General features: G+C 44.6%; 1 protein-coding gene across 7 annotated transcripts in view; it reads right to left on the reverse strand.

The window, feature by feature from the left end:
• Positions 1-2,250: 2,250 nt before the first annotated feature.
• The window catches only part of LOC135911612 (uncharacterized), a 567,380-nt gene continuing 542,367 nt past the window's right edge, over positions 2,251-27,263 (reverse strand). For 6 of the 7 annotated variants that reach the window (XM_065443933.2, XM_065443934.2, XM_065443936.2 and 3 more), the window contains 7 exons: positions 25,970-26,086; positions 22,262-22,449; positions 19,210-19,312; positions 17,772-17,933; positions 16,079-16,269; positions 9,504-9,712; positions 2,251-3,923 (listed from right to left, as the gene is read on the reverse strand). In XM_065443933.2, the coding sequence (XP_065300005.1) occupies positions 3,784-3,923; positions 9,504-9,712; positions 16,079-16,269; positions 17,772-17,933; positions 19,210-19,312; positions 22,262-22,449; positions 25,970-26,086 (1,110 nt within the window). In that variant the 3' untranslated portion in view covers positions 2,251-3,783. The remainder of the gene's footprint in view (positions 3,924-9,503; positions 9,713-16,078; positions 16,270-17,771; positions 17,934-19,209; positions 19,313-22,261; positions 22,450-25,969; positions 26,087-27,263) is intronic. The other variant, XM_065443937.2, reaches the window with a different exon arrangement.

Below are 27,263 nucleotides of genomic sequence, written 5' to 3' on the forward strand. Positions count from 1 at the left end.
ACCACGAAAAGTGTAGAACATCTCGTATTGTTGCTGCCTTTCATTATTTGGCTGTTTGTACACTTTTGTGAAGAGTAGTATGGTGTATGGCTGTATTTTTTTTTTGTATCGCATCAAGTTATGTTTTGATCAATAAACAACTTAGTGTTTGTGGAGAAGCCAGTGGCGAAAAAGTTGGCAACCTTTTCAACTGCATCTAAAAAATTATCCACATCTCATGCACCCTGGAAATTGATGTTATGTGAGGCATTTAGCAGGTAGGTGGCTATCCAGTATCATTTGGGGTTCTGCAAAACATAAAGTGACATTAATGTCATCTCAATAATGTCATTGTCATGACACGCTTATCCCGGAACATGTCCAGTTGAAGAAATGACCACAATGAAATCACGACCATGAGCACATATATGCCTAGTAGCCCAGATATCATGTCATGCACATCCTGATGGTATATATCCAGCTAAAGAAACGACCAATGCGGCATAACGACTGCGAGCACATATTTAGTGGCTCAAGCTAATGTACAACTTAGGTCACTGGATCAGCGTAAGAGGCAAGATAAACTCAAAGTGCCTAATGTATGCTAACAATCCTTAATATAAATAAATCGATAGAAAGCTACAAAATGTATCGGATGACAGGGGACAATGAGCTGCCAAATTATTGAATGTGTGCCTGCTCATCCACGATGTGTGATGTCACTGGACATAAAAGATGGACAGGATGTTTTCTAAAACATCTGATTACTTCGACTAGGTGGCCCAAGATGAATTGAACCGCAAGCAAGTAAAGAAGTTAACTGTAATGCAGTATTATACAAGTAGATGAAAGACAAGCGTCACATTGCCGACATCTTCCAGCACTTTGTAGAGCAGCTAACACCAGACGAACAACGTTTTGCATATTAACGTTGCCTCACAGTTCACGTGTTCACTTGCTCTGGGTTTGTCTCTCTTAGACCACCCTGTATGAACTGTGCTACCACAGATTATCGAGACTGGCCAGCCTCAGTGACAATAAAGAATCTAGGCTTGTCTGTAAGTGTACTGCATATTGAAGTATAGCGGGTTACCCGAGATGTAAAGGCTAGTTGGTGGTGCCACCTGGTGATGCACAGTTTAACCAGAGAATACAGCGCTGCTATTGCAGTAACCAAACGTATTCTGCCTAGTTGGTGCTGTGTGATGTCAGCAAAAACAAAGTTCTTAACATGCAAGGACACCCACGTAACGCAAATACAAAAGAATCTCGTTAATTCGAGCTCCAAGAGGACCAGAAATCTATTAAAATAGAACGGAGCTTCAACTAAGGCGAGTCCTCTTTAAATATAGCACCCAATCATGTAGTACAGTGCACAAAGCCAAAACAGTCATTGCGCTCACATTGAAAGTCGTATCCTTCCTCCATCAGTGTGCGAGGACATGTGCTGGAAGATGCCCATGTTTCCTGTAAAGTACAAATGTGACAAGATGGCGCCTTGTGCGCCGTTTGCTGTGTGTGCGAGTGAAAATGTGCAAGGGCAAGCCGAGAAGGATGGTGGCTTGAAGTGCATTGTCCTCCTGCGTGCTGAATGTTGGAGATGATGTGATCGAGCGGTAATGTGATTAAGGGTGCTAAGGCGGGGGAGCGTATGTGAGTGGGCGTGATAACGTGACCAAGCGCATGCTGGGGGCTCCTTCCTGCTCCTCCTAAACCGGGTGAGAAAGGAGGGCTTGTGCCACTCTGCTTGCTTTGGCTTGAACTCCGCTCCCTGCGTACGTCTTTCCTCGTCATTTTTACCGTGCACAACATTTAGCGACGCAACAAACCTTCGCCTCTGGCTCCGGTTTGTCCGAAAGGTGTTCCATGGGAAGGAGAAATCTTGTTTGAAATAACCGTTGCGCACTTTTTGAAGTTCTAACTTGTGATTTCTCTATTCAAATACACGAGATTTTGCCAGGACCAACATTGCAGTTTGAATTCTCAGGCTTTCGCTATACTTCCCTAAAGCATTGTAGTTGGACAAAGCATCACAAGATGTCCCTGCCAACACTGTTGCTGCTTGTTCATGTATTTGGTAACCCGACATTCCATGAAGCTTTGCATGCTTATTGAGATGCTAGAACTCTCTAACAGTAAAAGCGTTGATTCAGCTGGTCAGGATGGGCGTACAGGTATATTCTATCCACATGCCGTCTGAAGCGGCCGATGTTTTTTGTCACCACTGCTGCAGGTAATCGTTGAGCTGCAACAGTACCAATTACGCTCGTGAAACTTTTGCATGGTAATTTTTATTAAAATAAGATCATCTCAAAAGTAGAGAGAGAGAGGAAAAAAAAAACAAAAGCAGAACTGTAGGCAGAGTGCACGTGACAGACACACTTTGGGTGTTTCCAAAAAATGACGCAGCACAAGCTCGAGTCACACACACGCACAGCGTAGACTGTGTTCGTTTTGTGCATCAGCAGACACTTCTGAGCAACACACTGTTACCCCTAGTTCCCCCAAAATACAGTCAAAAGTCTTTTTTTATAGATCCGTGTCATATTTCCAAATACACATGCTAGCAGGTGCATATGCAGACTGAGCATACGCAGACTGAGATATGACTGGTGGCTCAGCCACCAATGCCTGCAACACGTAGGCAGTCTGTGTAATGTATCTGTAAACATGACACAGGCCTATCCATCACACAATGTTATGTACACTTTCGAAAAATAAAATTACAAACAGAAATAGTGCTCATCATTGCCAAGACACACGGTCACAGGAGGAAATTGTCTCACAACAGATGAAGCAACAAATCCGGTGACTCCATTAATGCTGGAGGAATGTAGCGAGTGAGTTGTTTCGAAGGCATGCGTGAAGAAAAGAGCTGTTATTGTCTTTCCTTTAAACTATAGCATATATATATATATATGTATACATATATATATATGTGACATGTTTATAAAAATAAATATCGAAACAACACCCATTTACACCAGTCTTTCATAGAGTCTTCAAATGGACCAGCGGAGTGCAAATGTGTTTGCAGCTTATTTATGAACAATAGAGATTCACAAAATAAGCAAGCATAACGGGAGAAATGGGAAGAAAAAAAAAAGAGAGGACACTTTCATAGCAGCCCACAACAATATGATGGCATTCAGCGGCAAGTCACAACATGACACATGACTCGGTCAAAAACGGTATGAAACAGCAAACAACTATAGTATAGAGCAAGCGTTAAACCAACAAGCTTGACAGTGGCTATTTACAGACTCTTCAACGTAGCGTAAATGGAGCCTTTCCAAACAGTTATATATATATATATATCTATATATGTAATATAAAATGTATCTGTTAACAGCAACTTAAATGCAGTCGCATCTGATATGTCAATCGATACAGAGAGAGCCGCGCGCATTTTGTGTGTGTGTGTGTGTGTGTGTGCGTGCACATGGTAGGGAGCACTTGCATCTAGATGTACAAAGGTGTTGCATTTTTGAGCAGAGAGTTCTCGCCTCTATGTACATTGGCGGCAGCTTTGGCTTTTTCGAGGTCGTCGCAGATTCAAAGAACCATCGACTGTGACCATCTCGCACTGAACCAGTCACCATCTGGTGGCGGTGACTTCTCGACAGACAGGAGAACACTGCGCCGAGTACTCTTGCTGGAAAACGCACTGTCTCTGTTGTGCTTCACTCACAGTTCTGGCAGTAGGCTGTTGTCTGAAAACTAGTGGTATGGGAGAGATGCGTGTTGTCGGGAATGGATGAAAAGTGAAGTCCCTTTCTTTTCAACTCGACTCGTTCCGAGTCTTCAGCGCTTAGATTGCATCGTCGGCCTCAGCAGCAGTGATCCATCGATCCAGAGGTTTGGCCTCTCCAACATGGAACGCCACAAGATCACCTCTTCGCCATGCGAATCCATCCAGTCCACGTCACGTCCGTACAGCTTTCCTGTGAGAGATACATTTAGAAGTTGTGTTGGCACAAGGCAGAAAACAACATTGAGGTAAACAAGGGCTTGCAGCAATTTTGGCGGAAACATTTTTCAAGGGTATTTAAGGTCTTCCAAGGCCCTAACAAAAGCTATTTTCAAGGACTACTAACAATTTATGCTTGAAAACTCAAAAACGCAACACTATCATCAACTATACAGCCGCCTTTATTAACGGACACAAATGAAAAGGTACACAAGAAATTCCAAAACTGAACCCCTGCTAAGCTGCTAAACAGAGTGGGTAAGCTTGAGTTTTTTACTGCACCCTGTTTGTGGCCATGTGTTCAAATAAAATCCATTGAGCCAATTTAATTTCAAGGATTTAAAGCACTCCATGAAATTTTAAGGGTTTTCAAGGCCCTGTGCGTTCAAAGGTTTCATGGACCACTAAGAACTTAGATGAATACATATGATTGGCCAGGCAGCATTTGAAAGCCACACATAACAAGAAAAATCTATGCTCCTCCTAACTTTCAGGCTCATGGGGAGAAGCTTGCCTGTTGGGTAGTCTCAGCACATACATGTTTGCTTGCCCTAGCAAAAACTTTTTCAGACTAGATAGCAGAGTAACAAAACATAGATAAGGGAATTCTTTTTTCACTTAGTATGTCCGTATTAGGTGGCATATTCATAAGAAAACAAGGTTAAATTATAGGGAACAGAAGCAGAATTCAAAATTTCCTGGCGATATGTGAGCAAAGCTAATTGTGAACGTTATGAAGCTATAGACCAGAATGCAGCAGAGTGTACATTTTGGTACAATGTTCTCCGAGTGTACAAACCACAAGTGAACTTCACCCTATGCATGGCCCGATGCTTGCCACATATTGTTTTGAAGTACAGATGTTGCATGCTACCTTGACTGCATTATTATGGCTGTTTGGGCTGTGTTGATCAAATTTAGCTCAGTGCTTTCAGCCTACATGTGAACTTAACCCATTTCACCCAGCAGGCACACAAACGAGCTTCGTAAGCACATTCATTGTAGTTGTTGGCAGGTCGCCTGTGTACCTGAATGCTACTTCTAAAACCCTCACTCTAGCCCATGTGCATGATGTATGGCCAGATGACTGATGAGCCCCTCTTTCAGCAGCAAACGTCTCGCGATGGTTTGTCTTCCATCACCCCATTGGCCAGTGGCGAATTCTCATTACAACCACACTGCCTTGGCTGTTAGGCCTAACCAACACTACTACTCCAGGTGTCAGCGACCGATGTTATGGTTTGATACTCATACTCGCGGACAACTTTTCTTGGCTACGAAAGAAACGCTAGAGGACAGAGCTTCTGCACATGTATTCATACACAATGTAGTCCGGCGGAGTTTGAACTAAGGATAGCCTCGGAATATATCGCCCGATCAATTGTGCACTCCAGTGCACAAAACCCAAAACCATTACTGGGCTCGCACTGAAAGTCAGCTTTCCTCCATCAGTGCGTGAGGACATGTGCCTGAAGAAGCCCAGGTTGTGCATTAACTCCAAGTGCGATAAGATCGCAGCTCTAGCGGCGTCTGCTGTGGGTGCGAGGGAAAATGGGCGAGGGTGAGCTAAGAAGAATGGTGACTTGATCTGCACAGTCTTCCCGTATGCCCAATGTTGGGGCTGATCAAGTGCGTGGTGATGTGATCAAGCATACTAGAGAGAGGAAGGGGTGCAGGAGAGCTCACGTGGATCAAGTAGCTGCTAAGGTTTCATTCCTGCTCCTTTTAATGTGATGGGAAAAGAGGGTGTGTGCTGCTCCAGTTTCGTCGGTTCGGTCTCGGTCTCGGCTTCCCACAGTGCAGTCATTTTCACAGCATCTGATATTATGGGAACAACGCATCGAACCTTTGCGGTCGGCTTGGGTTTGTCCAAAAAGTGGTACATGAGGATTATAAATTTTTTTCAAAATCACCAGTTGCGTTTCTTATAGTTCAATGAATGAATAGAATTTATTGATAGGAAAGACAGAGAGGTCGACTTGAGCTAGTGTGCTCTAGTCTGCTATTCTGCAAATATAGTTCAAATTTGCAGGGAGTTATATAAGAAGGACTTTACTGGGACCAACAGATCAGTTTGAAATACCTGTCAATTAAATTTAAGAGATTTCGAATTAGCGAGATTTCACTGTATTTCACAACCTCTCGGTGAGTATTCTTTTGTCCTCCTACTGGCTGCATCTATGCCAGTAAGAATAAAATAATGATGGCAATTGGGATACTGGTCAGGCCAGTTACCGTCTTTCTCGCTCCTGCAACACCATTATGATGGCGAAGATGATGCCCCTAGACACGGCAAGTTGCTGCAACTGATGTGCATAACATCTGTCCTGCAAGCTGAATAAGTTCGTGCTCACTGCTTTTCCCATACTTAAAAGTGTACCCTAACATTTTGCTATGAACTGGCACAGTATCAGTCATCATGTACAGCAAAGCAAACAAAGTTGCCAACCAATAATTCGGACTGCTTTGTATCACCGCCACTGGCCCCATAGATTTAATGTGTAAGAACACCAAAATTTTTTACACCTTACAACATGTCATTCTACAGTTTGGACTTTGCCTGCTCGAGCTGAGCAAAAATAGCAATATTTTGAATTTCGCAAGTCCCCAGCATCGTTGCAGCATGGGCGTTGGCCGTGTTGCTAGCAATAGTGTCAGACTAAACGCGACTGAACGGCCCTTCGAACTTTGGCTGCGAGTAATGTCTTCGAGTTAGGCTGCGGGGTATGTTATATAGTTTTGAGATTCAGTTGGTGTGGGTTATTTTTCTTAATATGGTTTCTACGTTAGCATGTTGGCTGTAGACTGGAATCATTTGGATGATGTTGCCGAAAAACCAGGGACGCCGCATGCCGCTAATGTCACGTGCAACGCGAGACCAAAGAAGCAGCAGCGGCCATCAAGGCCGGGAGGCGTGCGCAGCAGCTAAGTTCAGTGGAGTTTGTGAAAGCAAGAGATACGGACCGCACGCCGGCTTCTGAGAGCAAGTAGCGGCACCCGCACATGCGCGTCTTGCAACCGCCTTGCCGATGACAGCACGTCTTGCCCCGCGGCGTTGCTTAGCTGTATCTGCTCCGTCGAGGCGCACTGATAACGTGGTGTCATAGTGGTGCCCTCTTCCCTTACGCAACACCTGGCATGCTATCGCTGCAGCAGATGTTTGAATTTGCCCGCTGTGCTCCATTGAGGTGCATTCCGAGACGTGGAGTTGCAGCCAATCGAAACTGAGGTTCCCTTTCGCTGCTGCAGATGCCAGCTTTTTTCCTCAATGGGTCATTTGATGCTTTCGCATCAAAATTGCAAAACATTATTAGGGCTCAATCTGAAAGTGATGTAATTTCACTTGTACCGGTCTCATTTTGTGCAGCTTTGATGTGCGACGCCATTGGCAGTGCTCATGACACTAGCATTCTCAGACGCCTGTTAGCTACCAGAGTGCTGTTCTTTCTGTTCAGTTCAGTAGGAGTTTCCTTGCATGCTGGTGTGTGCCAACATGCTGCACCCGCACATAGTTACAACAGTGCCCCAGGAGTTCAAGCGCAACTCTAAACCTTGCTACTGCTGTCAATGCTTCGTCCCTTGGACAAAACTGCAAATTTTTGTCTTTCTCCTTTTCCACAGTAGGAAAACATTCGGTCTCTCTCCTATGACCACACAATAACGCAAAGGCGAGCAGCATTTCGAAAAATTGGCAGACAACAAGTGTTGGAGTGAACAATCCACTTGGCTTTCCCGAACGTGTCTACATGCATTTGTGTGACAGTCTGCTACTGTGCGAAACTGGTGCCGCTTCATTGTAATGTGGTGCCAGCCACCACATGGTGTTGATTGTCCTGCGTGATTTGTGTGCATCGCATCACCTACAAGTGCTCACCGTCACTGTACCGGTATGCTTGCTGTTTCGTACGCGTGCATATTCCAGCGTCTCTGCGGTCCACTTTCTTCATGCCCGTGCTGCTCCTGAGCGTGCAGCATGCATGCAGCTTTTAGCTAATGCGGCGAAGGCATGCTTTTTTCATTTCTGCAAGTGATTCGCGCTTGAAACAGTCCCATTCAAAGAGGCTGGGCAAGACGTGCCGGCACATCTGGGTTATCGCATATAAATATTTGCAGTACGCCTTACAGTGGCACTACGCCACATGCGCGGCTGAGCAATAGCTAAAGATGCTTATTGCAATAGCGTTGGTGGCGATAAGTCATACTGGCATGCTTGTCAGAGGTTATATTCTTTGCTGAGGTCACCACGCCGTGACTCCATAAATTTCTTATGTTTATCCACACAGACATCACGGCAATTGCGCTGTAGCCAGAATCATTGGTAGACCAGTTTCTGCACATTTTTTTCTCTCACTCATGGAATAAAGTCACTTGTTTTGTGGCAAATAAACTGACATTTGAGACTCCTGATTATTCTGACTTTTAGGCGGTCCCCATCAAGCCCCAATTATCGGTCGGTGATTGTATACCAGCCATTGGTGGCTCAGTGGTTCTGGTGTTCTGCTTCTGAGGAAATGCTTGCGAGATCGATTGCTGGCCATGATCGCCGCATTCCAATGAGGACGTAATGCAAAAGCACCTGTGTGGTTATATTTAGGTGGACATTAAAGAATCCCAGGTGATGGAAATGAGTCCAGAACTAGAATTTCTGCGACTGGGGCTAGTTGGTTGTACGTACTTAGTTTTCATACCACACTGTTTTGAACACAAAACAGAGGCAGGAGCACAAACTAACAACTGTTTTATCTTGGATAAGTCAGCGTTGCATTTACATGAAATAGACATATGATTGAATACCCTTACACCTGAACAACATGCATGTGCATCTCCATTGCTTTCTTTTTCTGTGCCACGCATTAGGTCAATCTCACTTCAAGTTAGTGTAATTGGCAGATTGCTCATGCATTCACCTTCACGTTTCATTCACATAGGAAAGGCCTCGACAACCACTCGCTCCATTCTGTTGCCTACATGTGTTGACATGCGATGCATGTCAATATGATGCTCTCTGAGTCTAATGTTGACACGTCGTTTTGTTTGGCCAACGTATCTTCGACCGCATGTCGATGGGATACTATACCCAACTTCCCTTTTTTGCGTTCAACAAACTTGCGCACATGTCCTATCACGCACAGTTTATTAGGAATCTTTTAGCTGGCCTGGTTTACTTGCCTGCAAATTCTAATGAGTTTGGGGGGGGCAGAATTGCGCTCCTGCCTGTGTCCTATTCTGTGTTTTGTGTTCAAGACAGCACGGTACAAAAAACTAAGTAATGTGGAGCCCTCCACTACAGCATTCCTTCGAACCCACTGCGCAGTTTTTAGACTTTAAACCTTTCAATTTAATTTTGACTTGGACGTGCAATGCAACATATGTACGTTGACGGTGACCAAACAAACAAGAAACAGTCAAGCATCCTGTGCTTACACCTATTTACGAAAACACTACAAATGAACCATCTTTTAACATTTCATGAGAATATTGCAAAAGAGACAACGGCAACATACTGTTACTTGTACAAGAAAGCATCCATAAGAGGGAAGCAAGAACAATGCACCTGTGCCGAGGCCAAGCCGCACGCCGCCCAGGAAGTCGTTGCTCGTGATCTTGTCATAGTCCCAGATGGTCAGCTCAAGGCAGCGGTCCTTCAGTTCATCCAGGGACACGTCTGGGTAGACAAACGTGTGGTTCCACTTGGGGTTGCAGCACTTCTTCACCACGGGCGTCTTCTGCTTGCTCCCTTTGGTCCGGTCGGGAAGCAGGTAGCTGTGTGAAGGAAAATGCAGTTGTTCTTTTTTTTTTAAGAAATACACACACCATCAAGCACAGGAACAAAGTCAATGGCAACAGCAAGAAAATGCAGGACACTAGAAGAGAGAGAAGGGAACACAAAGTGCTATTTATGTATAAGAATGTAGCGAGGTTGCTTGGTCTGGCTTGCTACTTTGCACTGAGGAAGGGAGATGGGAAGGAATGATGATAATGTGTGATTAATAATGAAGTGAGAAGAAAAGTGCGGATATACAAGTCTACAATATTGTGGCATCTCTACTACCATGCACCCAGTGCAGTGTCTTATAAAAAGGTTAGCGCTGCCCTTATAATCATGCTAGTGGTACTGGTATTGAGGCCAAGGACACAAGGTAAAATGATCAGATACTCATCGTTATCAGATATATCAGCAGCACACTGTGATAACTACAGTGACGTGCATCTTTATTTTAACAATTAAAAAAAAAGCATGTTTACTACAGCTTTGTTTGCGCTCAAATTTTGTTTTACTATAATATTAATAATAATAATAATTTTTGGGGTTTTACGTGCCAAAACCACTTTCTGATTATGAGGCACGCCGTAGTGGAGGACACCGGAAATTTTGACCACCTGGGGTTCTTTAACGTGCACCTAAATCTAAGCACACGGGTGTTTTCGCATTTCGCCCCCATCGAAATGCGGCCGCCGTGGCCGGGATTCGATCCCGCGACCTCGTGCTCAGCAGCCCAACACCATAGCCACTGAGCAACCACGGCGGGTTGACTATAATATTGTATTTATTAGCAATGACATCAAGTGTTATACTCACACTTGATGTCGCTGCTTGTCTGCTTTATTCAGAAAAATATTACAGGTATTCCACGTACTCCAAGAACTGGTTTCAAAGAAGGTTTCATTGGCATTTGCGAGGAACATTGTGGTTGTTTAGCAAAGCACACAAATAAATTAAACACAGACGATGAAAGATCTCGCTCAAATAATCTGGTGACACTGCAACACCATAGACATGTACAAGAGAAACCAGAGTCATGCGTGCACCACACGCAGAACTGAATTCAACTCATTCTGCAGCAAGCGTTTCTGAAAGTACTAGTTTGTGCCATAAATGACATGGTGCAGTTTCGCTGCTGTCTGATCACCGCCTCTTGACATCGCCCAGCTTTACGATTACAAGTAAGAGTGTGCTCGTATTGCCAGCCACCAACACTGCTCCACTTAGTGCTCGTGGACAAAATGTCGACCGTGCTCTTCAGTGCTCATCACTCCCACACGAAGATACCCCGCTACTTATTTATGTGCTTTGCATAGCAAACGTTGCTTCACTTTGTATCGAAGACGTTCTGGCTTCGCCGGATGCTTCCTCCTAGCCTCTTGTCCCCTCAAGCACTTAGTGTATGCTTTGGCCCCATTTTCATTCTGTTTGAGCTCATGTCTGGACTTGCATAACCCGCCACCTAGAGCTGCTGTGGTTCGCACTATCTACGGGACTATCCCATCTCGTGGGTAATACAGCAGCCAGCACTTTCAAAGTCGAGGGAGTGGCAAAGAAAGCTGCACTTCAACATTGTGAGAAACCGTCGTGTCAATGATTGTTTATGTCAAGCGATAGCTGCATGGTGCAAAGGTGCCGATCTGTCCCACTGTGTATAATTAAAGTGTGTGTGACCTTGACAACAAGGCAGTGGTGATGATGGCATAACAATGATGAAATTATGCTGGAATGATGACAATAGAATGACGACAATACAATGATGACTGCATGATGACAAAGCAATCACAGCAATGGACTGACGAAGACGGTACAATGATGACGGAGTGAAGATAAAGCAATGAAGGCGATGAAATGGCGATGAGGGAAGGAAAGCCATGAAATGACGACATTGTGCTTGTGCTGGAGCTCACCTCTACACTTATGTAAATTGCCCACCGTCCTGGGCTACCTTGCCTTGCACTACGTCCAGGACAGGCCAATTATGCAACGCAGCAACTAGCAGCCAGCACCCACAAAGTGGGAGAAAGCAGCAAAAAAAGATTCACTTAAAAAATAAAGAAGCACCGTCATACCTGAATAAGCGAACAGCAGCATGCGCATGAACTGGTTACACCACCTTTTGGCGAGTCAAATGTTTTCTTCAGGTTCACGGGCGAGAATGCCCGAAGTCCTAACAATTTTTGGAACAGATATAATTTCATTCCGGAACAGACTGGAGCTGATAAATTCTGATTTTGGAGCAGACTGTAGGACATACGGTCAACAACCGATTTTTGAGGTGTCCGATTTTTCAGACATGCCCGATGATTCAGACACCTTCACGGCACTGCCACATACCCCACAGAGCCTATGTATAGGAACGTCTGAAATTTCGGACACAAAATCCCTTCACTGTCCAATTTTCTGTACTTCTTGCCGTAAATGCAGGTCTGAAGCCACATTAATCAAAGCCACCACAGCCACCATTTTCATTATTTTGCAACCTTGAACTAGCGCTCTCGCATGCCGATTTGCTGGCAGCCATAGCCACCACCTCGGCACTAGGCCTAGCTGCTTTGACATTCGCTACCAAGCTTCGTGCTGCTTGATGCCATGTTTTTCACTGAAAGAATTCACTGCTGTCAGCAATGGCGCTGATTCTGCCTTTGTAGTTCTCGCTGATTGCTTTGAAGCGCAGAAAGCATGGCGCTCAAATCACCACAGGCAGCCAGTGGGCAGGAGCAGCCACACTCCGTTAAGCACCATGAATAAAACTAAAGGTACACAGCGACATTCTTTTATCTTGCTGCCTGAGCCAGCGAGCGAGAGCAGGCGAGGAGGTCTGGGGCTTATCTGCGCCTTCCTGTTGGTGGAGTGGAGCCATATGGTTGATGGTTGTGCTGGTACTGTTTGCACGAAAACACACGTGTGAGCTTGCACAATGGCGCCACGCTGACTTCAATAAAGCGAAGTTGTATAGCGGTGTTACACGGTGAAGCACATAACATGCAATGTACTGCAGTGAAGCACACAACGAGCAGAAAGGGGCAACTGCCACGGGACACAACATGTATTCCTTAATTGCTGCACACAAGTGTAATCCTCATCTGCTGTCACAGTACGAGCACCAACACGCCTAATAAGTACACCGGAAGACCCTCAGACCGATTTCGAACGTGCCTGTGGTGATTTGAGCTCTTGGGGGCAGTAAAAGGCATGCATTCATTTTTGCGGATTGCCCAATTTTTCTGGTGTTTTCATGAACCCTAGGGAGTCTAACAATTCAGACGTTGACAGTATATCATATAATTGAAGCAATCTGCAGCATGAAACTCTTAATTCAGAGTACTATTATAATTAAGCAGGGTAACAGTGACAGAACCTTGCATTATGCAGCTTTAAAGAAGCGTTGACGAGCAGCCTAAAGGCATTTTTCATACTATTTTTGTATTAAGTTTTGCTGGAGCGACTGCAGGTGTTTTCCAACAGAAGTATTTTGAAGAAGCTAAGGCTAGTGAACACCAAAGTCCCATCAAGAACACTAAAGCGAGACATTTCTAGGTAATGTGACAGCACGAACTAGCTCATACCAAGGTTCTACATGTCACTGACTTCCATTTTTGCACTCACTGGAGGCACCTAGACAACTGGGGATATATTCTAGGATGATCACTTATAGCGATACTATTACCTCGACCATCAGGTGCTGTGCTGATGGTTGGTTGAGCACTACGTCATGCGACAGCGACAGTATCGCCGAAAGTAACTGTTCGAGAAAACACCCCCTGAAATTTACATTGAGTGATTGGGCGTAAGCCCCCTGAATAAGCTAAAGGGAGCAACACCGTAACTGCCTCGCCTTTTCCAAGTTCTCTCACTGCATGTGACTTCCTCTGCCAGTTGCCCCCTCAGTTTCCACTTTTTCATCAAGGCACTCACACTGTGCAACAATGTGATCCACGCGATGTCAAGATCTGCGATCACCGCAATCAAGAGCAACTGTCATTGTGCCGGTGCGAAGGAAAAAAAAGAAATTCAAGGAAACAAAAGGTGCGGTCGGCAGCGTCGGACTCTCGGTGTCAACGCTCGTCCATGTTTCCCTGTAAACAGCGCCAGCACAACCACGTGACCATTAAGCACAACCACCCGCAGGGAGGCGTGGATAAGCCCGACCTCCTAACCTGCCCTTGCTCGCTTGCTCAGGTGGCAAAATAAAAGAATGTCGTTGTATACCTTTAGTATTATTCATGGTGCTTAATTGGGCGCACCTGTTCGTGCCCACTGGCTGCCAGAATATGAAAGTTACTTTTACATGCACCCCGAAACCAATGACACAACGGCCTGTACCGCGCCGGCGATTTTTCGCTGACGACTGCCAAAGCCAAAGCACAATGAATGGCACAATTTCAGCCATTTTTCCGATTTCGGCGCAATGTGATGAAGTTATTGGCGGCTTGAGTACCGAAATGGCACAGTTGGCACATGATTCCCATCCCGGCAGATTTTAAATCAGTTCTGCAGAAGTCCACACGGTGTAGGAAGAATCACGAAAGACGAATTTGCCCTCCGCATGACATTAGCCAAAGCTGCAAAGAATTCAAAGCAAAAGAAATTTCTCTGTCATGTTCTCTTTAATTTTTTACAGGAAGCAAAACCAGTCCACAGACACGCAGCAGCTAGCTTATGCTCATATGACAAAGCTCTTTAATTTCTTCAGGGTGATGAAGGCAGTTAACGATGTCAAGTGTCAAATTGAAACAGTATGGATGAAGAAATGCAATCTAGCAGCTACATGTATGCACAAAGCAGCAAGGTGTGATATCATATTTGTTATGTTACTGTGCTGGTCAAATGCAGGTCACTGCACAAACAAGTGGCATGCAATATATTTCCTCTTGGAATGACCTTCCTATGAATCGCTGAATGTAAACTGTCAAGAAAAGCAGTGTCATGTGCAGTCATGTCAGTGTCAGCAGTGTCATGTCAAGCAGTGCCCGTTGTCATGACAGAATGAAGCTTTGGGCTACACTGACCACATGAAGTCACTGAGAACAGTCACAACCGGCTTTTTAAGTGTACCAAAATCAGAAACATTCTGTATCTTGACACACTGATCTTTTGCTTTACGAGCGTGTCTGTGAATCACTAGTAATAACAAATTTCCTAATTTTTCCATGCTTTTATGAAAACCCCTTGACTGTTTATGACACTAGCAATTAAGATGCAAGAAAATATTTTTGTTTATAGCGTGCCAAGTTACTGCATTCCCAAGATTTTCCCCAACTAATGCCAGTAACGTACAAGTGAGAGTGAATGAATATCAGATTTGACTTAACCACGTTTTCATGACATTCCAATCACCCGGACAGCTCACACTCGCAAAACCAGCGAAAGATGCCATTATTTGCAGATTGTGTAGGTTCAGTTGAAAATCTTTTATTCCTTCGGGCATCCCACTAACTTCATCATAACCACTCTAGGTGCCAATTTTCATGATTCAAAGTAAACTGGGGTGAAAGTTCCCCTGCTTTTCCCTGAAATATTCCAGAACTGACAAATTCCTTGAAAATTCCAGGTTTTCCCTGACGGTGTCAATCATTCATAAGGGTTGGCTTGACCCTGTTCAGTCAGCTGGCGGTCCTATGCCAACGATTTGATGCCTCAATCGCCTAGACTTCAGTCTATCTGTAGCAAGCTATGCCTAAACCAAAATTATTTTCCTTTTTTTTTTGCTTTCTATACTCCGTCATTCCTGTCTTTTTCTCCTGTTTCTTCGATCTAACTATGTAACGTTTTACGATTCTGCATCATTGTTCATAATAGTGCAGGGCAAGAAGAGTGCAGACCTTAAGATTTATTCTTATTGTTACACAACAAAAGGTAAGCTGACCCTTTGCCAAAAGCATTGCTCTCAGGAGAAGCCAACTGCCGAGGCAATCTTGAGAAACTGTACATTCGAGATATCATGAATGGCTAACTTTAAAATAAAGGGGTCTATAGCAGTTCGCGGTTCATGTGGACCAACTTACGTCTTCACAAGAATCATTGTAGTGCCTCAGCTTTGTACAGTTTTGTCGGTCATTTACAATAACTTAGAGAAACAATAAGCAAAGCAGAAACACTGCACTTGTTACCTTTTAAATTATATATAGCAATTGGTTTTAACGATTTATGCAAAGTCATTTTCGTCTGCTTTTAACAAAACACCAGTGCAAAATGAAATCTCTGCAGGCTTGCAGACTAAAGGAGTCTATTACAGAATCACATAACTACCATAACCATGGTAAGGATTGTAACAGCATACCCAAGACAAGGACAACAGAAGGAATAAAACGACGACATGGCGCTGTGTCGTCGTTCATACCATGACCAAACGGACAGCGCACCTTTTGCAAAAAGGGTCCGAGGTTCCGTTGGAGCGCGTGGCCGTGAGGTTGCGTGCCTCCTTGACCAGCACATGCAGGGAGCCGCGCACGGGCCCCTGCTTGATGCTGCGGTTGGTCACGTCCGGTGGCATGTACTTCAGCGCCAGCAGAATGTCTCCCTTGTAGCTCAGCGGGACCTCGGGGCACTCAAACTGCACGACACAGTGAAGAGAAGCACTTGTTGCACAACAGCAACCACACGCCCATCTATACCGTTGGCTCGACCACATCAACAAGTTCTGGCAGGGCTGTGGTTATACTGGCAAGAGGAATGTCACAATGTCTAAGGAGCATTAGGCTAAATGATAGGCTGCAATCAGGGAGGCAGGTTGGTATGTGTCTAGGCACCATAAAATTGTTTCTCGCAGTAGAATTACAAGATGCTGTTTAGAGATACAGCTTCAGTAGACGTTGATCAAGTCGGCTTTCGTGTACATCGATACTGACTCAAGGCTTATGTCTTGCTCACGGCACTGTCAGAGCTGAGTTTATGCTTTTTTTCAGTTATAATGCCAGGCTTGCCATCTTAATTAGGCTCAACTAGCTGTGCAGAGAAGTATGCTTACAGAGTTTTGCATAATGTTGCTCAGAAGACAAAGAGCAACAACAACATGATTTTTGACAAAGATTAGCATTGTGCAGTGCAAGATGCACATGGGTGTTCACTGTTCAGGCTCACGTGTGAGCTCACCACTCATGCTCTGTGGTGCACCATCTTCAGGAAACTATGGGTGCAATGTCACTCTTGTACAAAGGCCACTAAACAGTAGAGACAGCCGAAACAAAACACTTTCACGAAGGAACAGTTTACCTGATGCAATATTTTACCAGACTAAAACTTCTGATATTCGAAGCAACTCGGAATATTTTGCTGGAGTCAAAATAATGCAAGTAGACTGAACCATGCTTGCCGACAATCGCTGTATGCAATGACAGCATGCACTTTGCCACAAATAGAAAGCTGGGCAAAGTCTGAAATCTGCCTCTTGGCTGTACACACAAGCAATTGTACAGCTCTAGTCTGTGCCACCCAGAAATTTGGCCATGAGAAAGGGTGTACAGCTGCAAGAATAAATGTCCTATTGCAATCTTGGAAGGCTTTGCACATACACTCACAAGCCCAGAAATCTATGACAAGCAACAACAGAATTTCAGGAATAAATCGGCGAAAGCAACGAGTCCAAACCTACTCGTAGTAAATAATATTGGTCACCCTGCAGGGCCACAACACTCATCATCAGCATCAGCTTATGTTATGTCCAATGGGGGATGAATGCGTTTCCCAGCAATCAACGATTAGCCCTGTACTGTGCAAGTCAATTCCAACCTACACTCGCAAATTTCTTAATTTCATCATACCACATAATTCTCTGCCGTCCTTGATTACAATTGCTTTACCTCGGGAACCTCTTCTGCAACTCTAATAAACTGTTGCTCATTGGCCCTGCACGTTGCATGGCCTTCGCAACTCCACTTCTTTGTCTTAATCTCAACTAGAATGTCGGCTACCCTGGTTCGACTTCTAATCCACATCACTGTCCTCCCATCTTTTCAAGCTACGCCTACTATTTTCAGTTCCACTGCGCATTGCGTGGTCCTTAGCTTTTCCACATCGTACTCCGGGGGCACAAAAGATGCCTGCAGTGGTGCTTACCCTTTCCTGGAGAGCGAAGCAGCGGACTTCCGTCTTCTCGAGAGTCTCGTAGGTGAGAGGCAGCATCACTTCCCCGAGGAAGTCATTGCGGCCAAACATGTCGCTGTGCCACACCGAGAGCCACAGCGTGCGCGCTTGCAGCTCGCTCATGGTCACTCGGAACTGGGTCGAGAAAAGCGCGAGTTAGCCAGCACCGTTAAATTTGTCTCAAGGTGACTGCAAATGGCAACTTTTCTTCATTAACATCACGATAGCTACTCAATAAGAGGTGCCCATTACAATAAATCAGAGCTTGAAACAAGCCATTGCCCAGAGATCACAGCAATGGCTCTGAAGCTCCCACACAGTCAACAGGCAGTGAAGTCAAGAGAAGCTTAATAAGGAAAATGAATTGTATAAGTAATTAAAGATTAAATAAAGGAAAAGGAACATGAAAGTTGAAGAAAATAATTTTTTTTTTTTTCTGTTGTGGGAGCCAAGCTCATAACGCTACATGATGGATGCAACGCTCTACGAATTCAGCTAAGACGACAGCTGTTTCTCTGTCCACTTTTGTGGGTATTTACGTACATGTATAAACAACCAGCCCTGAGACTGTTAGCCAGTGCCCCTCATGGCTATGGCAGTTGATATGGAACACATTTGAAACCACAACTGTCAAATAGTATGCGATCTTGGCTGTCGTAAGCTGTCAGTTCCAATGACGCTGGCTACTGAGTAAGAATTTCAGAAGCTGTCCCACTTTTGTTTCGATTACGATGTCCATTAAGTGGTGCCACCCCATGGCAACACAAGAGGAACTTGCAACGCTGCTGGCCTACTTTGAATGGTGGTGCTGTAGACAAAAAGCACGGACACTTGTCCCATGTTTACATGTCCCATTTATAATAGATTATTTATTTATTTATTTATTTTATTTACAGGGTACCTACGTCGCCATAAAGGCATTACGTAGTGAATCATAGTGAAATAGTGATAATCACACATTTAAATTGTTACATTTCAATGATAAACAAAATGACGTTTTATAGAGTTCTTCTACAGGAGAACTAACTGGTAGTATCGTTTCATGCCATTATGCTAGCACTTCTTACAGGAGAGTAGTGTCATTTCCACACGGTTCATTGACTCAAGGCAGGCAGCACGTAGTACCCAGCAGAGAATGGCCTCTGAGACTGCTGACACAACTCAGGTTACTCATATAAAAAAAATGGTTCACTGCAGGTGATTCGAGTAACAGATGAACTGTGTGCTACTTTCAGTGGCAATTACTTTGTAACTAAGGGATCCCTTGGCATAAAACAAATGTTGCAAAGTTTCTAAGAGGGTATTCACACAATCGAGGTTTGTTAAATATCTGTCTTTAGTGCCCCTTTGAGAAATGCTGTGTCTAATGAAGCCTTAACAGAATGCCGAGCTTGCTTAAATAAGTACATACCTTGAGAACCTCTTCAAAAACAGGGTTCAGAGTGTGCTTCTTCACTTTGGTCTTGCGCTTGCCACTTTTGGTCTTATCGGGTAGCAGATAGACTTTTACATATCTGGGTAAAAAGTGACAAGAAAATATTATTTGCAGAGGCGTTTGGTTAATGGCACCAGCTGAAGTTGGTAGCAGGATAAACAATGTAAATCATATAGCTTTCCACAGCAAAGCTACACCCACACTGTGACAAGTTCCGGGCCCTGGATTATGTTTAACCATTCAGGATTCCTAAACTGTACTAAAATCTCAGAACCCGCTGTGGTTGCTTAGTGGCTATGGTGTTGGGCTGCTAAGCACAAGGTCGCGAGACCGAATCCTGGCCACAACGGCCGAATTTCTATAGGGGCGAAATGCGAGAACACCCGTGTAATTAGATTTAGGTCCACATTAAAGAACCCCAGGTGGTCCGAAATTCTGGAGTCACCCACTACGGCGTGCCTCATAATCAGATTGTGGTTTTGGCACGTAAAACCCCATAATTTAAGAAAAAATCTCATAACACAACTGCTGCCACACAGTGCCACTGATAGGTCTACTTCGAGGTGTAATATCACATACATGCCCAACTTCTCGCCAATGTCCATGACCAGGTGCTCTTAGCTTCAACGAATGACATGAAGAAGTGTACAGGGCCACAGAAATAGCTCTGAATGCAACCTGACACTGTGATAGCTGGAGAAAAAACAGGTACAACGGCATGATAATAACAACGAAAGTGACAACAGCTATGGTGCAATGACAGCAACGCTAACAACACAGTGACTCACAAATCGCAAATATGGTATCGAGTAGTAGGCGAGGGCATATGCAGTCTTTTCTCGAAAGTACTTATGCCAAGGAATCAACAATAAGCATTATGCTGGCACCTGACAACAGGCAGCCCATAATCTTGATGAAGCATGCTTTCACAGGTCAATGCTACCATGTGTACATGGCCAACAGAGTGCAGTGAGCTGCATTTCACTACTCGCAATGATGGGAGGAGGCTACTTTGCCGTCGTACACAACAAATCATCAGTGGACAACAGTTTAGTGTGCACAGAGCGAACTGCGAATGTTTTCAGAACATGAGACAAACGAAAAAAAAAAAAAGTTAAATTTTCTTTAACACGGAGTCTGGAAGTCACACGATCAATGTGTACAGTGAGGTATCCACTGCACTGTTTCAATTCAGGGCGAATGCATTGGCTGCCAAAAGATTTTGTATCTTCTGAGATCCCATGTTCCAAAAACTTTTGTTGTTGGTGGCACAGCCTTTGACAAAAGCCCTGGTACACCTAGTTGGCCTTGAGCCATATTCATGCTGCTTGGCAACTCTGGAGGCAGAGGCAAACTCATGCGCCCGCCATTTAAAGAGCTTTGTAGTATAGTACCATGAACACAGAGCAATGCAGCCAGGGTGCAACAACATCCATGATCCTAGTGGCTTTGTTTCTTTTGACAAAGGCTGTACATGCATGAATAATGTAGGAAGCTCATCATAGATCTTCAAATGTGAAATCACGCACGACCATGTTGCCATGCACTCGCACATTATAGCTCATACCGAGAACAAGTTTGTTTTCGGAATTGAAGGCAAGGCCAAAACAGTAAATGTGTTTTCATTTAGTGCAGTAACCCTTGGGCAATAAATAGTCAGGGGTCTAGTAGTTCTTGTGTAATCATACTATTGTCACTATTTCGGGGTAACGGAAACAGCCCGGTGAAAGCAGTAACCTCAGATCAACATTCTGGAACTTCCACTTCTGGCATGAGTCAACTGTAGTCGGAGTTAACACTGCAGATGGATCATAGCAGTACCAGTGATGAGTGAAGTTTGAAATAGCTTTTGATGACAGCTAGAAACTGTCATAGCTGACGAAACGTGCAGAAGACATTACTCAAAAGAAATCCTGTTGCCCGATTAACAGCATAGTCACACAGCAGAACAGTACACGCTACAAAAAATTGTCCACCTTTATGGTTTATTTTGTCCAACAACAACTGCTACGTTTATCTAACTCTCTCTCTCTGCTTGCTACTTTCCTGTCAAAAACGGCACGGCACAACGAGACGCATGTGCCATCCCCAATAGAAAGGTGCTGCATACACAGCCCTAAAGAAAGGAAAGGTGTGCAAAATTGCTGACTATTATTGCTGTGGGGGCAAGCTTAACTCTAAAGAAAGTAATTATTATTATTATTTTTTTCTGCATAACTGGCCATATGCTGTTACGTGTAGAACAGGAGGCAAATGACAAGGGGCGTGTGTGTGCACGAATGTGGGAGAGGGAAGAACCAGAAAGACAAGGTTCTGGAGGCAGCTTGATGTTTGGATATTGTGCTAGGAATAAATCCGGTTCACAACATCTGGGATGTCGTTACAATATGTAGTGCAGAGCTGATGACATCAAAGAAGGTGAAACGTCACCACATAACACGTTTTGGCATAAACCTCATGTGAATGTGAAACTTCTTGCTAATGACATGAATACAAATTAAACATCTATACATGACAGTGGTTTGTATTATTACATCACAGTCTGTATGCAACGTGAAGCTGATTCCTTTTTAATGCGAATAGCATTCTTGGCATTGTCAGACCAGCTTTATTTCCCGCTATCTAACAAAAAAACCTTCTCTGTATGTCATTATGCTACCTTGTTGCAACTTTTCAATGAGTTTAACAAATATTCTATTTCTGAAGAGCCAACTAGGGTCACCTGTGTATGTGCCGCTCTTCATAACATATAAAACATATGATCATCAATTACACACCCATGATTAATAGATTGATACTAAAGTGTGCAAAATGTATATAGAACAATGGATGCCCATTCAGTGTACAATAAATTCATATTCATCTCAAAAGAATGCTATTCACATACTTGGATAGTCAGCGCAGATGAGTTCTGCTGGATTTTCTTTTCCTCTGTTAGTTTCTCCGGCCACTTAGAAGGTTCTATTGTAGGCCACCCTCAACCAATAAAGTAGGGATCAGAGGTCAAAACAGTCGAGAAACTACTTACGGGTCTGAGCGGTTGCGCTTGGTGTCCACAGGTGCCAGGTTTCGGCATTCTCGCACATGCACCTCCAGCAGTCCCGACTTGTAGTTGTAGAGGATGGAGAAGAGCACTTCACCGGTGACAGCCACTGTCCCGTATCGACCGCCACCGGCTGCGCTGTACACGCTTGTCATGCTCTCACTGCGCATCTGCTGTGTCGGGAAAGAAACACGAAAGGAAGCCTTCATTCAATGCTCCCCAATAAGATAGTTAGCTCAGCTAACCAGCATAAAGGCAATGCGAGGACAAATTTACAAGTGTGAGAGATATGCTGCAGGAAATTATCTAAAATTTGTTAAACATTTGCCCGAGTTGGTGCCCGGTGTTCATAAGTGTTCAGGGAAGGCTAATCACACTAACAGCTTTGCCAAAAAATGGGGACATAAAGTTCTTGCTAAAGAGTGCCAGTTTTTTTTTGTTTTTTTTTTTGCAATGTATAGAATAGACTCATGTAAGCGCTGCACTCCCAACTCAGCAGCCCAAAATCTGGAAAAACAAAATTAAACAGAGAAGCAACCGCGTTCAGTACCCCAATGCCATGCGCACGCATTGACGAATGTTAGCTTGCTGCATACTTCTGCATGCCGCTACTGGATGGCGAGAGCTGTGCATTGACCTCTGATGCAGTGATACATCTGGGGATCCGGGGGCGTGTGTACAAATCAAGGCTGCACCGGTGCCATTTTGTCGAAAGGGTTTGGTCCCGTGTAAGGGCTGCAGCTCATAAAAATTGTGAAATAAAAGTGCGGCCCTCACACGAGTCTATACAGTATGGCTCGTCTCTCTAACAGGAGGCACCAGTTCTGACTACTTTGCGCCAAACTGGCAACTTTTGGTGCCTTTTAACGACAATAAGTTTAACTAGTTTCGAAACTAACATCAAGTACTGCAATAGGTCCACAACCTGGCAAATGTTATAGCATTTTCCATAAATAGTCACTGTAGCATTACGATGCTTTATGTTACTCTATGTATTCCTCAGTGCAGAGTTCATCTGCCAACAACATTATTTACATTCAATAAATCAAAGGCACCTCATACCCTCAAACAACTGGTACAGATTGAAAATGATTGAGGTGATCATCCAATTGCAGTTTGTTTACATTTTCTGGCAATGTTTTTTGGTTGAGCACCTGGTATAGCTAGTACATTTTTAAGACTTATGGTTACGTTCTTGAACTTTGTAGCTAGCAATCCTAGCCACCAGTGTGAGTAAGCTGTTTTTGTTTACGATTGCTATTAATTAAACAAAATACAACCTTGACTCTGCATATAAAACAAGCCAAAATCCAGGTTGATTTTATATCACATCAGCAGCCAAGAATTTATATGCATGTGTGCATTCAAAAAAGAAAAACTTAAACTTCGAAGTTTTACGTGCCAAAACCACGATCTGATGATGAGGCATGGCGTAGTAGGGTGCTGCCGAGTAATTTTGGCCACTTGGGACTCTTTAACATGCGCCTAAATATAAGTACACAAGCGTTTTTGCACATCACCCCCACCAAAATGGAACCGCCGTGGCTGAGATCAAACCTGCAAGCACGAGCTCAGCAGGGCAATGCCATGGCCACTGGGCTACTGCTGCAGGTGCGCACATATGCGTGTCAAGGTATGCAAGATATGGCAGAAAAGAAACCACCGTAAACAGACAGACAGACACAGAACTTTAATGAGGTCCCGACAAGCACTGCACTTAGAGCAGCACCATTGGCCTGTCCCACATGGGGACGAGGAGGCCTAGCCTCAACGTGGACTTCTGGACATCGTGGATCGTGGATCGTGGACATCGTGGACTTTCTGGACAGCGTGGAGTTGTGGGAGAAGCTCGGAATTCTTGATGGCAGAGCTCCATTCCTCCTCGGCGACTCGAGTGGGTCCCCGAAATGAGGGGCACCACCAGAGCATGTGTTCTAAGCTGCTAACTGACCCGTAGTCCGGGCAGGTAGACTCGAAGGCATCCAGGGCAGTAATGTTGAGGAAAGCTAGACAGGGATATGTCCTAGTCTGCAGCATTCTGAGTGTGATTACCTGAGACCTGGAGAGTTTACTGTGTATAGGCTGAAAAGCCAGCCTGCTCATTTGATAGTGCTTGGTGACTTCGTCAAAATTGAATAAAATGTCTAAGTTCCCCGTACCCATTCTGCAGACCTGCATCCTCCCCGGCACGGAGGGTTAGAGTGTGCACCCGAGAGTCAGCAGTATCATTGAGGTTGGTGAAGGAGTCTAGCGGAGAACTGAGATGTGCCGGAAACCGAGTAATGGTGTGCGGGGATATAATCTTATTGCCGAGAATATTAGAGGCTTCGACGGAAATGGAGCCAGAAACAGGCCCTAACCGCCGATCTAGAGTCTGTGCAGATCTGCGATCTACTATCATCCAAGAGTGCGAGAGCTATGGCCGCCTGCTCGGCCCTCGAGGGAGTACAGTCTTTGAAAGATGCGTAATTGAGGATCGAACGCTTGTGATCGACGACAACGGCAGTGAACCTGGTCGAGCGGCCATATTGGGTGGCATCTACGAAGCAAGCCAAGCGAGGTTCGTCCCTAACGTGTCTGAGAAGCACGACGGCCCTGCCCCTGCCGACATTGTGCTATGGATGAATGTTGCGAGGAAAAGGAGAGGCCTGAATGTGGCCCTTTGGGCGTCGGAGAGCTGATGTTGCCACTCCACAACGAGCATGGGGTTGAGGCTGAGCAAGGCCAAAATCTTCCTTCCGGCCGGCGTAGACGACAGCCGAGCTACCTGGGCAGATTACTGTGCATCAATGATCTCTTTCAGGGTGTTGTTGTGAACCCCTAGCTGCATGAGTCGCTTGGCGCTGGCTTGCATGGGAATGCCCGGCCTTGCCAGCCATACATGGCTGCCACGTATGTGATGTGGCTCATGAGGAAGGCAGGAAAGAGCCTCAGGAGGTTGTCTTCTCTGAGACCTCCCTGCCTGTTGGAGACTCTGTTGATTAGTCTGATCATTTTCTCCGTCTTCGTGGTAATTTTGTTGATTGTTCTACCATTCCAGCCGTTCGACTCTATCAGCATGCCGAGAACTCTAAGGATGTCCACCCTGGAAATGGGATTACCGTTAGTGTGCGGAGGTTTATGTTGGCTGCCGACAGCGGCATCCAGCACTTGGGTTTGGGCCCCCTCCTGATGGGCCTGTATAGGAAGAGCTCCAACTTTCTCGAAGAACACTTTAGGCCCGTGTTTGTGAGAAAACGTTCTGTTCAGCAAGGGCTTCCTGAAGAGCTAAAGAATGTGCTCAAGCTGGAATTAATTAAAAATTAAATTAAATTAAATTCTGGGCTTTAACAAATCAAAACCACAATATGATTTTAAGACACGTCGTAGTAAGGGACTCCAGATTAATTTTGACCACCTGAGGTTAATGTGCACCCAATCCACGGTACATGGGTGTTTTTGCATTTTGCTCCCATAGAAATGAAGCCGCTGTGGTTGGGATTTGATCCTATGCCCTCAAGCGTAGCAGTGCAACACCAAAGCCACTACATCATCACAGCGGGTGGTAAGCAGGCTCTCAGAGGCTTCATTATAGCCCAATTTGGAGTTAGGTCTGTCTCTTAATAAAGCTTAGTTGCTGCCTTACACAATCTTTGTTGTGTATCCTATTAGAAGAATAGTGCAGTGACAGTATAAACAGCTAAATGTACTCACGCTGACGCCAATAGATGACAGGCTCGTCTGGCTGCGACTGTAGATTCGTTCAAGTTCGTCGTCCCGGTGGCTGCTATCCCTATCCATGCTGTCTGCGCTACTTTTGACTGATGAGCTCTGTTGGGGATAAAAGGAAGAGGAAAAGGGGGCATTCAGGTGAGCCAAAGAACAGCAAATGACGACTCAGAGTGAAAGTCCACATAAAAACATTCACAATCGAGTAATTGACACAAGATAAATGACAAGGTGATTTGTTCTTGACTGATCTTTCTTGGCGATTTGTTTCATTTTCATGTGACATATCATTCGGCGCAATGCGTTACTGTAGCAATTACAGTCACATTTTTGCTGCTAATTCTGTTATCCAGTAAAAAAAGAAATCATGCAATGTTTAAAGTAATGCTGACTCTAACTATAGCTGCTTGTGGCTTTCTGTGCCCACTTTCATCACATCTGTGTCTTAACTTAAGCTCTCTCTCTCACACACACACACACACACACACACACACACACACACACACACACACACACACACACACACAAGAAAGTTAAAATCTCTGAAAGTAAGCAACAGTGGGAAAACAAAGGAAGCCTGCAGGATAAGGCTTTCTTTGTTTGGTTACAATTAATAGCTTAATGTCTTAATCTTTTGCGACTCCTTTAGCCTTGTTTGGATCAAAGAAAGTAAGTGATCAAGATGGTCCAAGGCTTGGATGTGCAGGAAGTACAGGCCCAAGAGTTTTTGAAAGCTTCGGGAAAAATTTGATAGATTACATGTCTGTGGGGCAACAAGAGATTGGCATGACAGCATGGGAGAGCTGTCAAGCTTTAAAGAGTAAGACTGAGGCAGCTTGGTCGTGCAGAAAGAATAGATAAGCACTATGACAGCAAGAATGCAGTGAGCATTGGTGTTGGAAGGGGACTCGAGACTTCCAGATGGTGGCAAGACTTTGCTCTTTAACTGCTGCATAACACTATTGAGGATGATCAGAGAGAGTGAATGGAGGAATGGGTTGGTAAAGAGGTTTGTGAAATCGAAAAAACTTTACAAAGCATTGGTATGAATAAGTTCTAGAATGCCAGAAGGCATAGATACAAGCGACATTGCCACATTTAACCAAACGATGCAGAACTGTCTGAAATGACTGACTTTATACTATTTACCTGCTGGTGCAAACACGTTGGCAGCTACACGAGTGTCACAAAGGTGCTACTGTACATTTGTGTTTGAAAGGATGAACCTTGTTGGTATGCAAGAATGTTTTACTGCGTGCTGTGGTCATCCACTGTGTTA

The sequence above is a fragment of the Dermacentor albipictus genome, chromosome 5 (assembly GCF_038994185.2).
Source record: "Dermacentor albipictus isolate Rhodes 1998 colony chromosome 5, USDA_Dalb.pri_finalv2, whole genome shotgun sequence".
NCBI classification, from domain to species: domain Eukaryota; kingdom Metazoa; phylum Arthropoda; class Arachnida; order Ixodida; family Ixodidae; genus Dermacentor; species Dermacentor albipictus.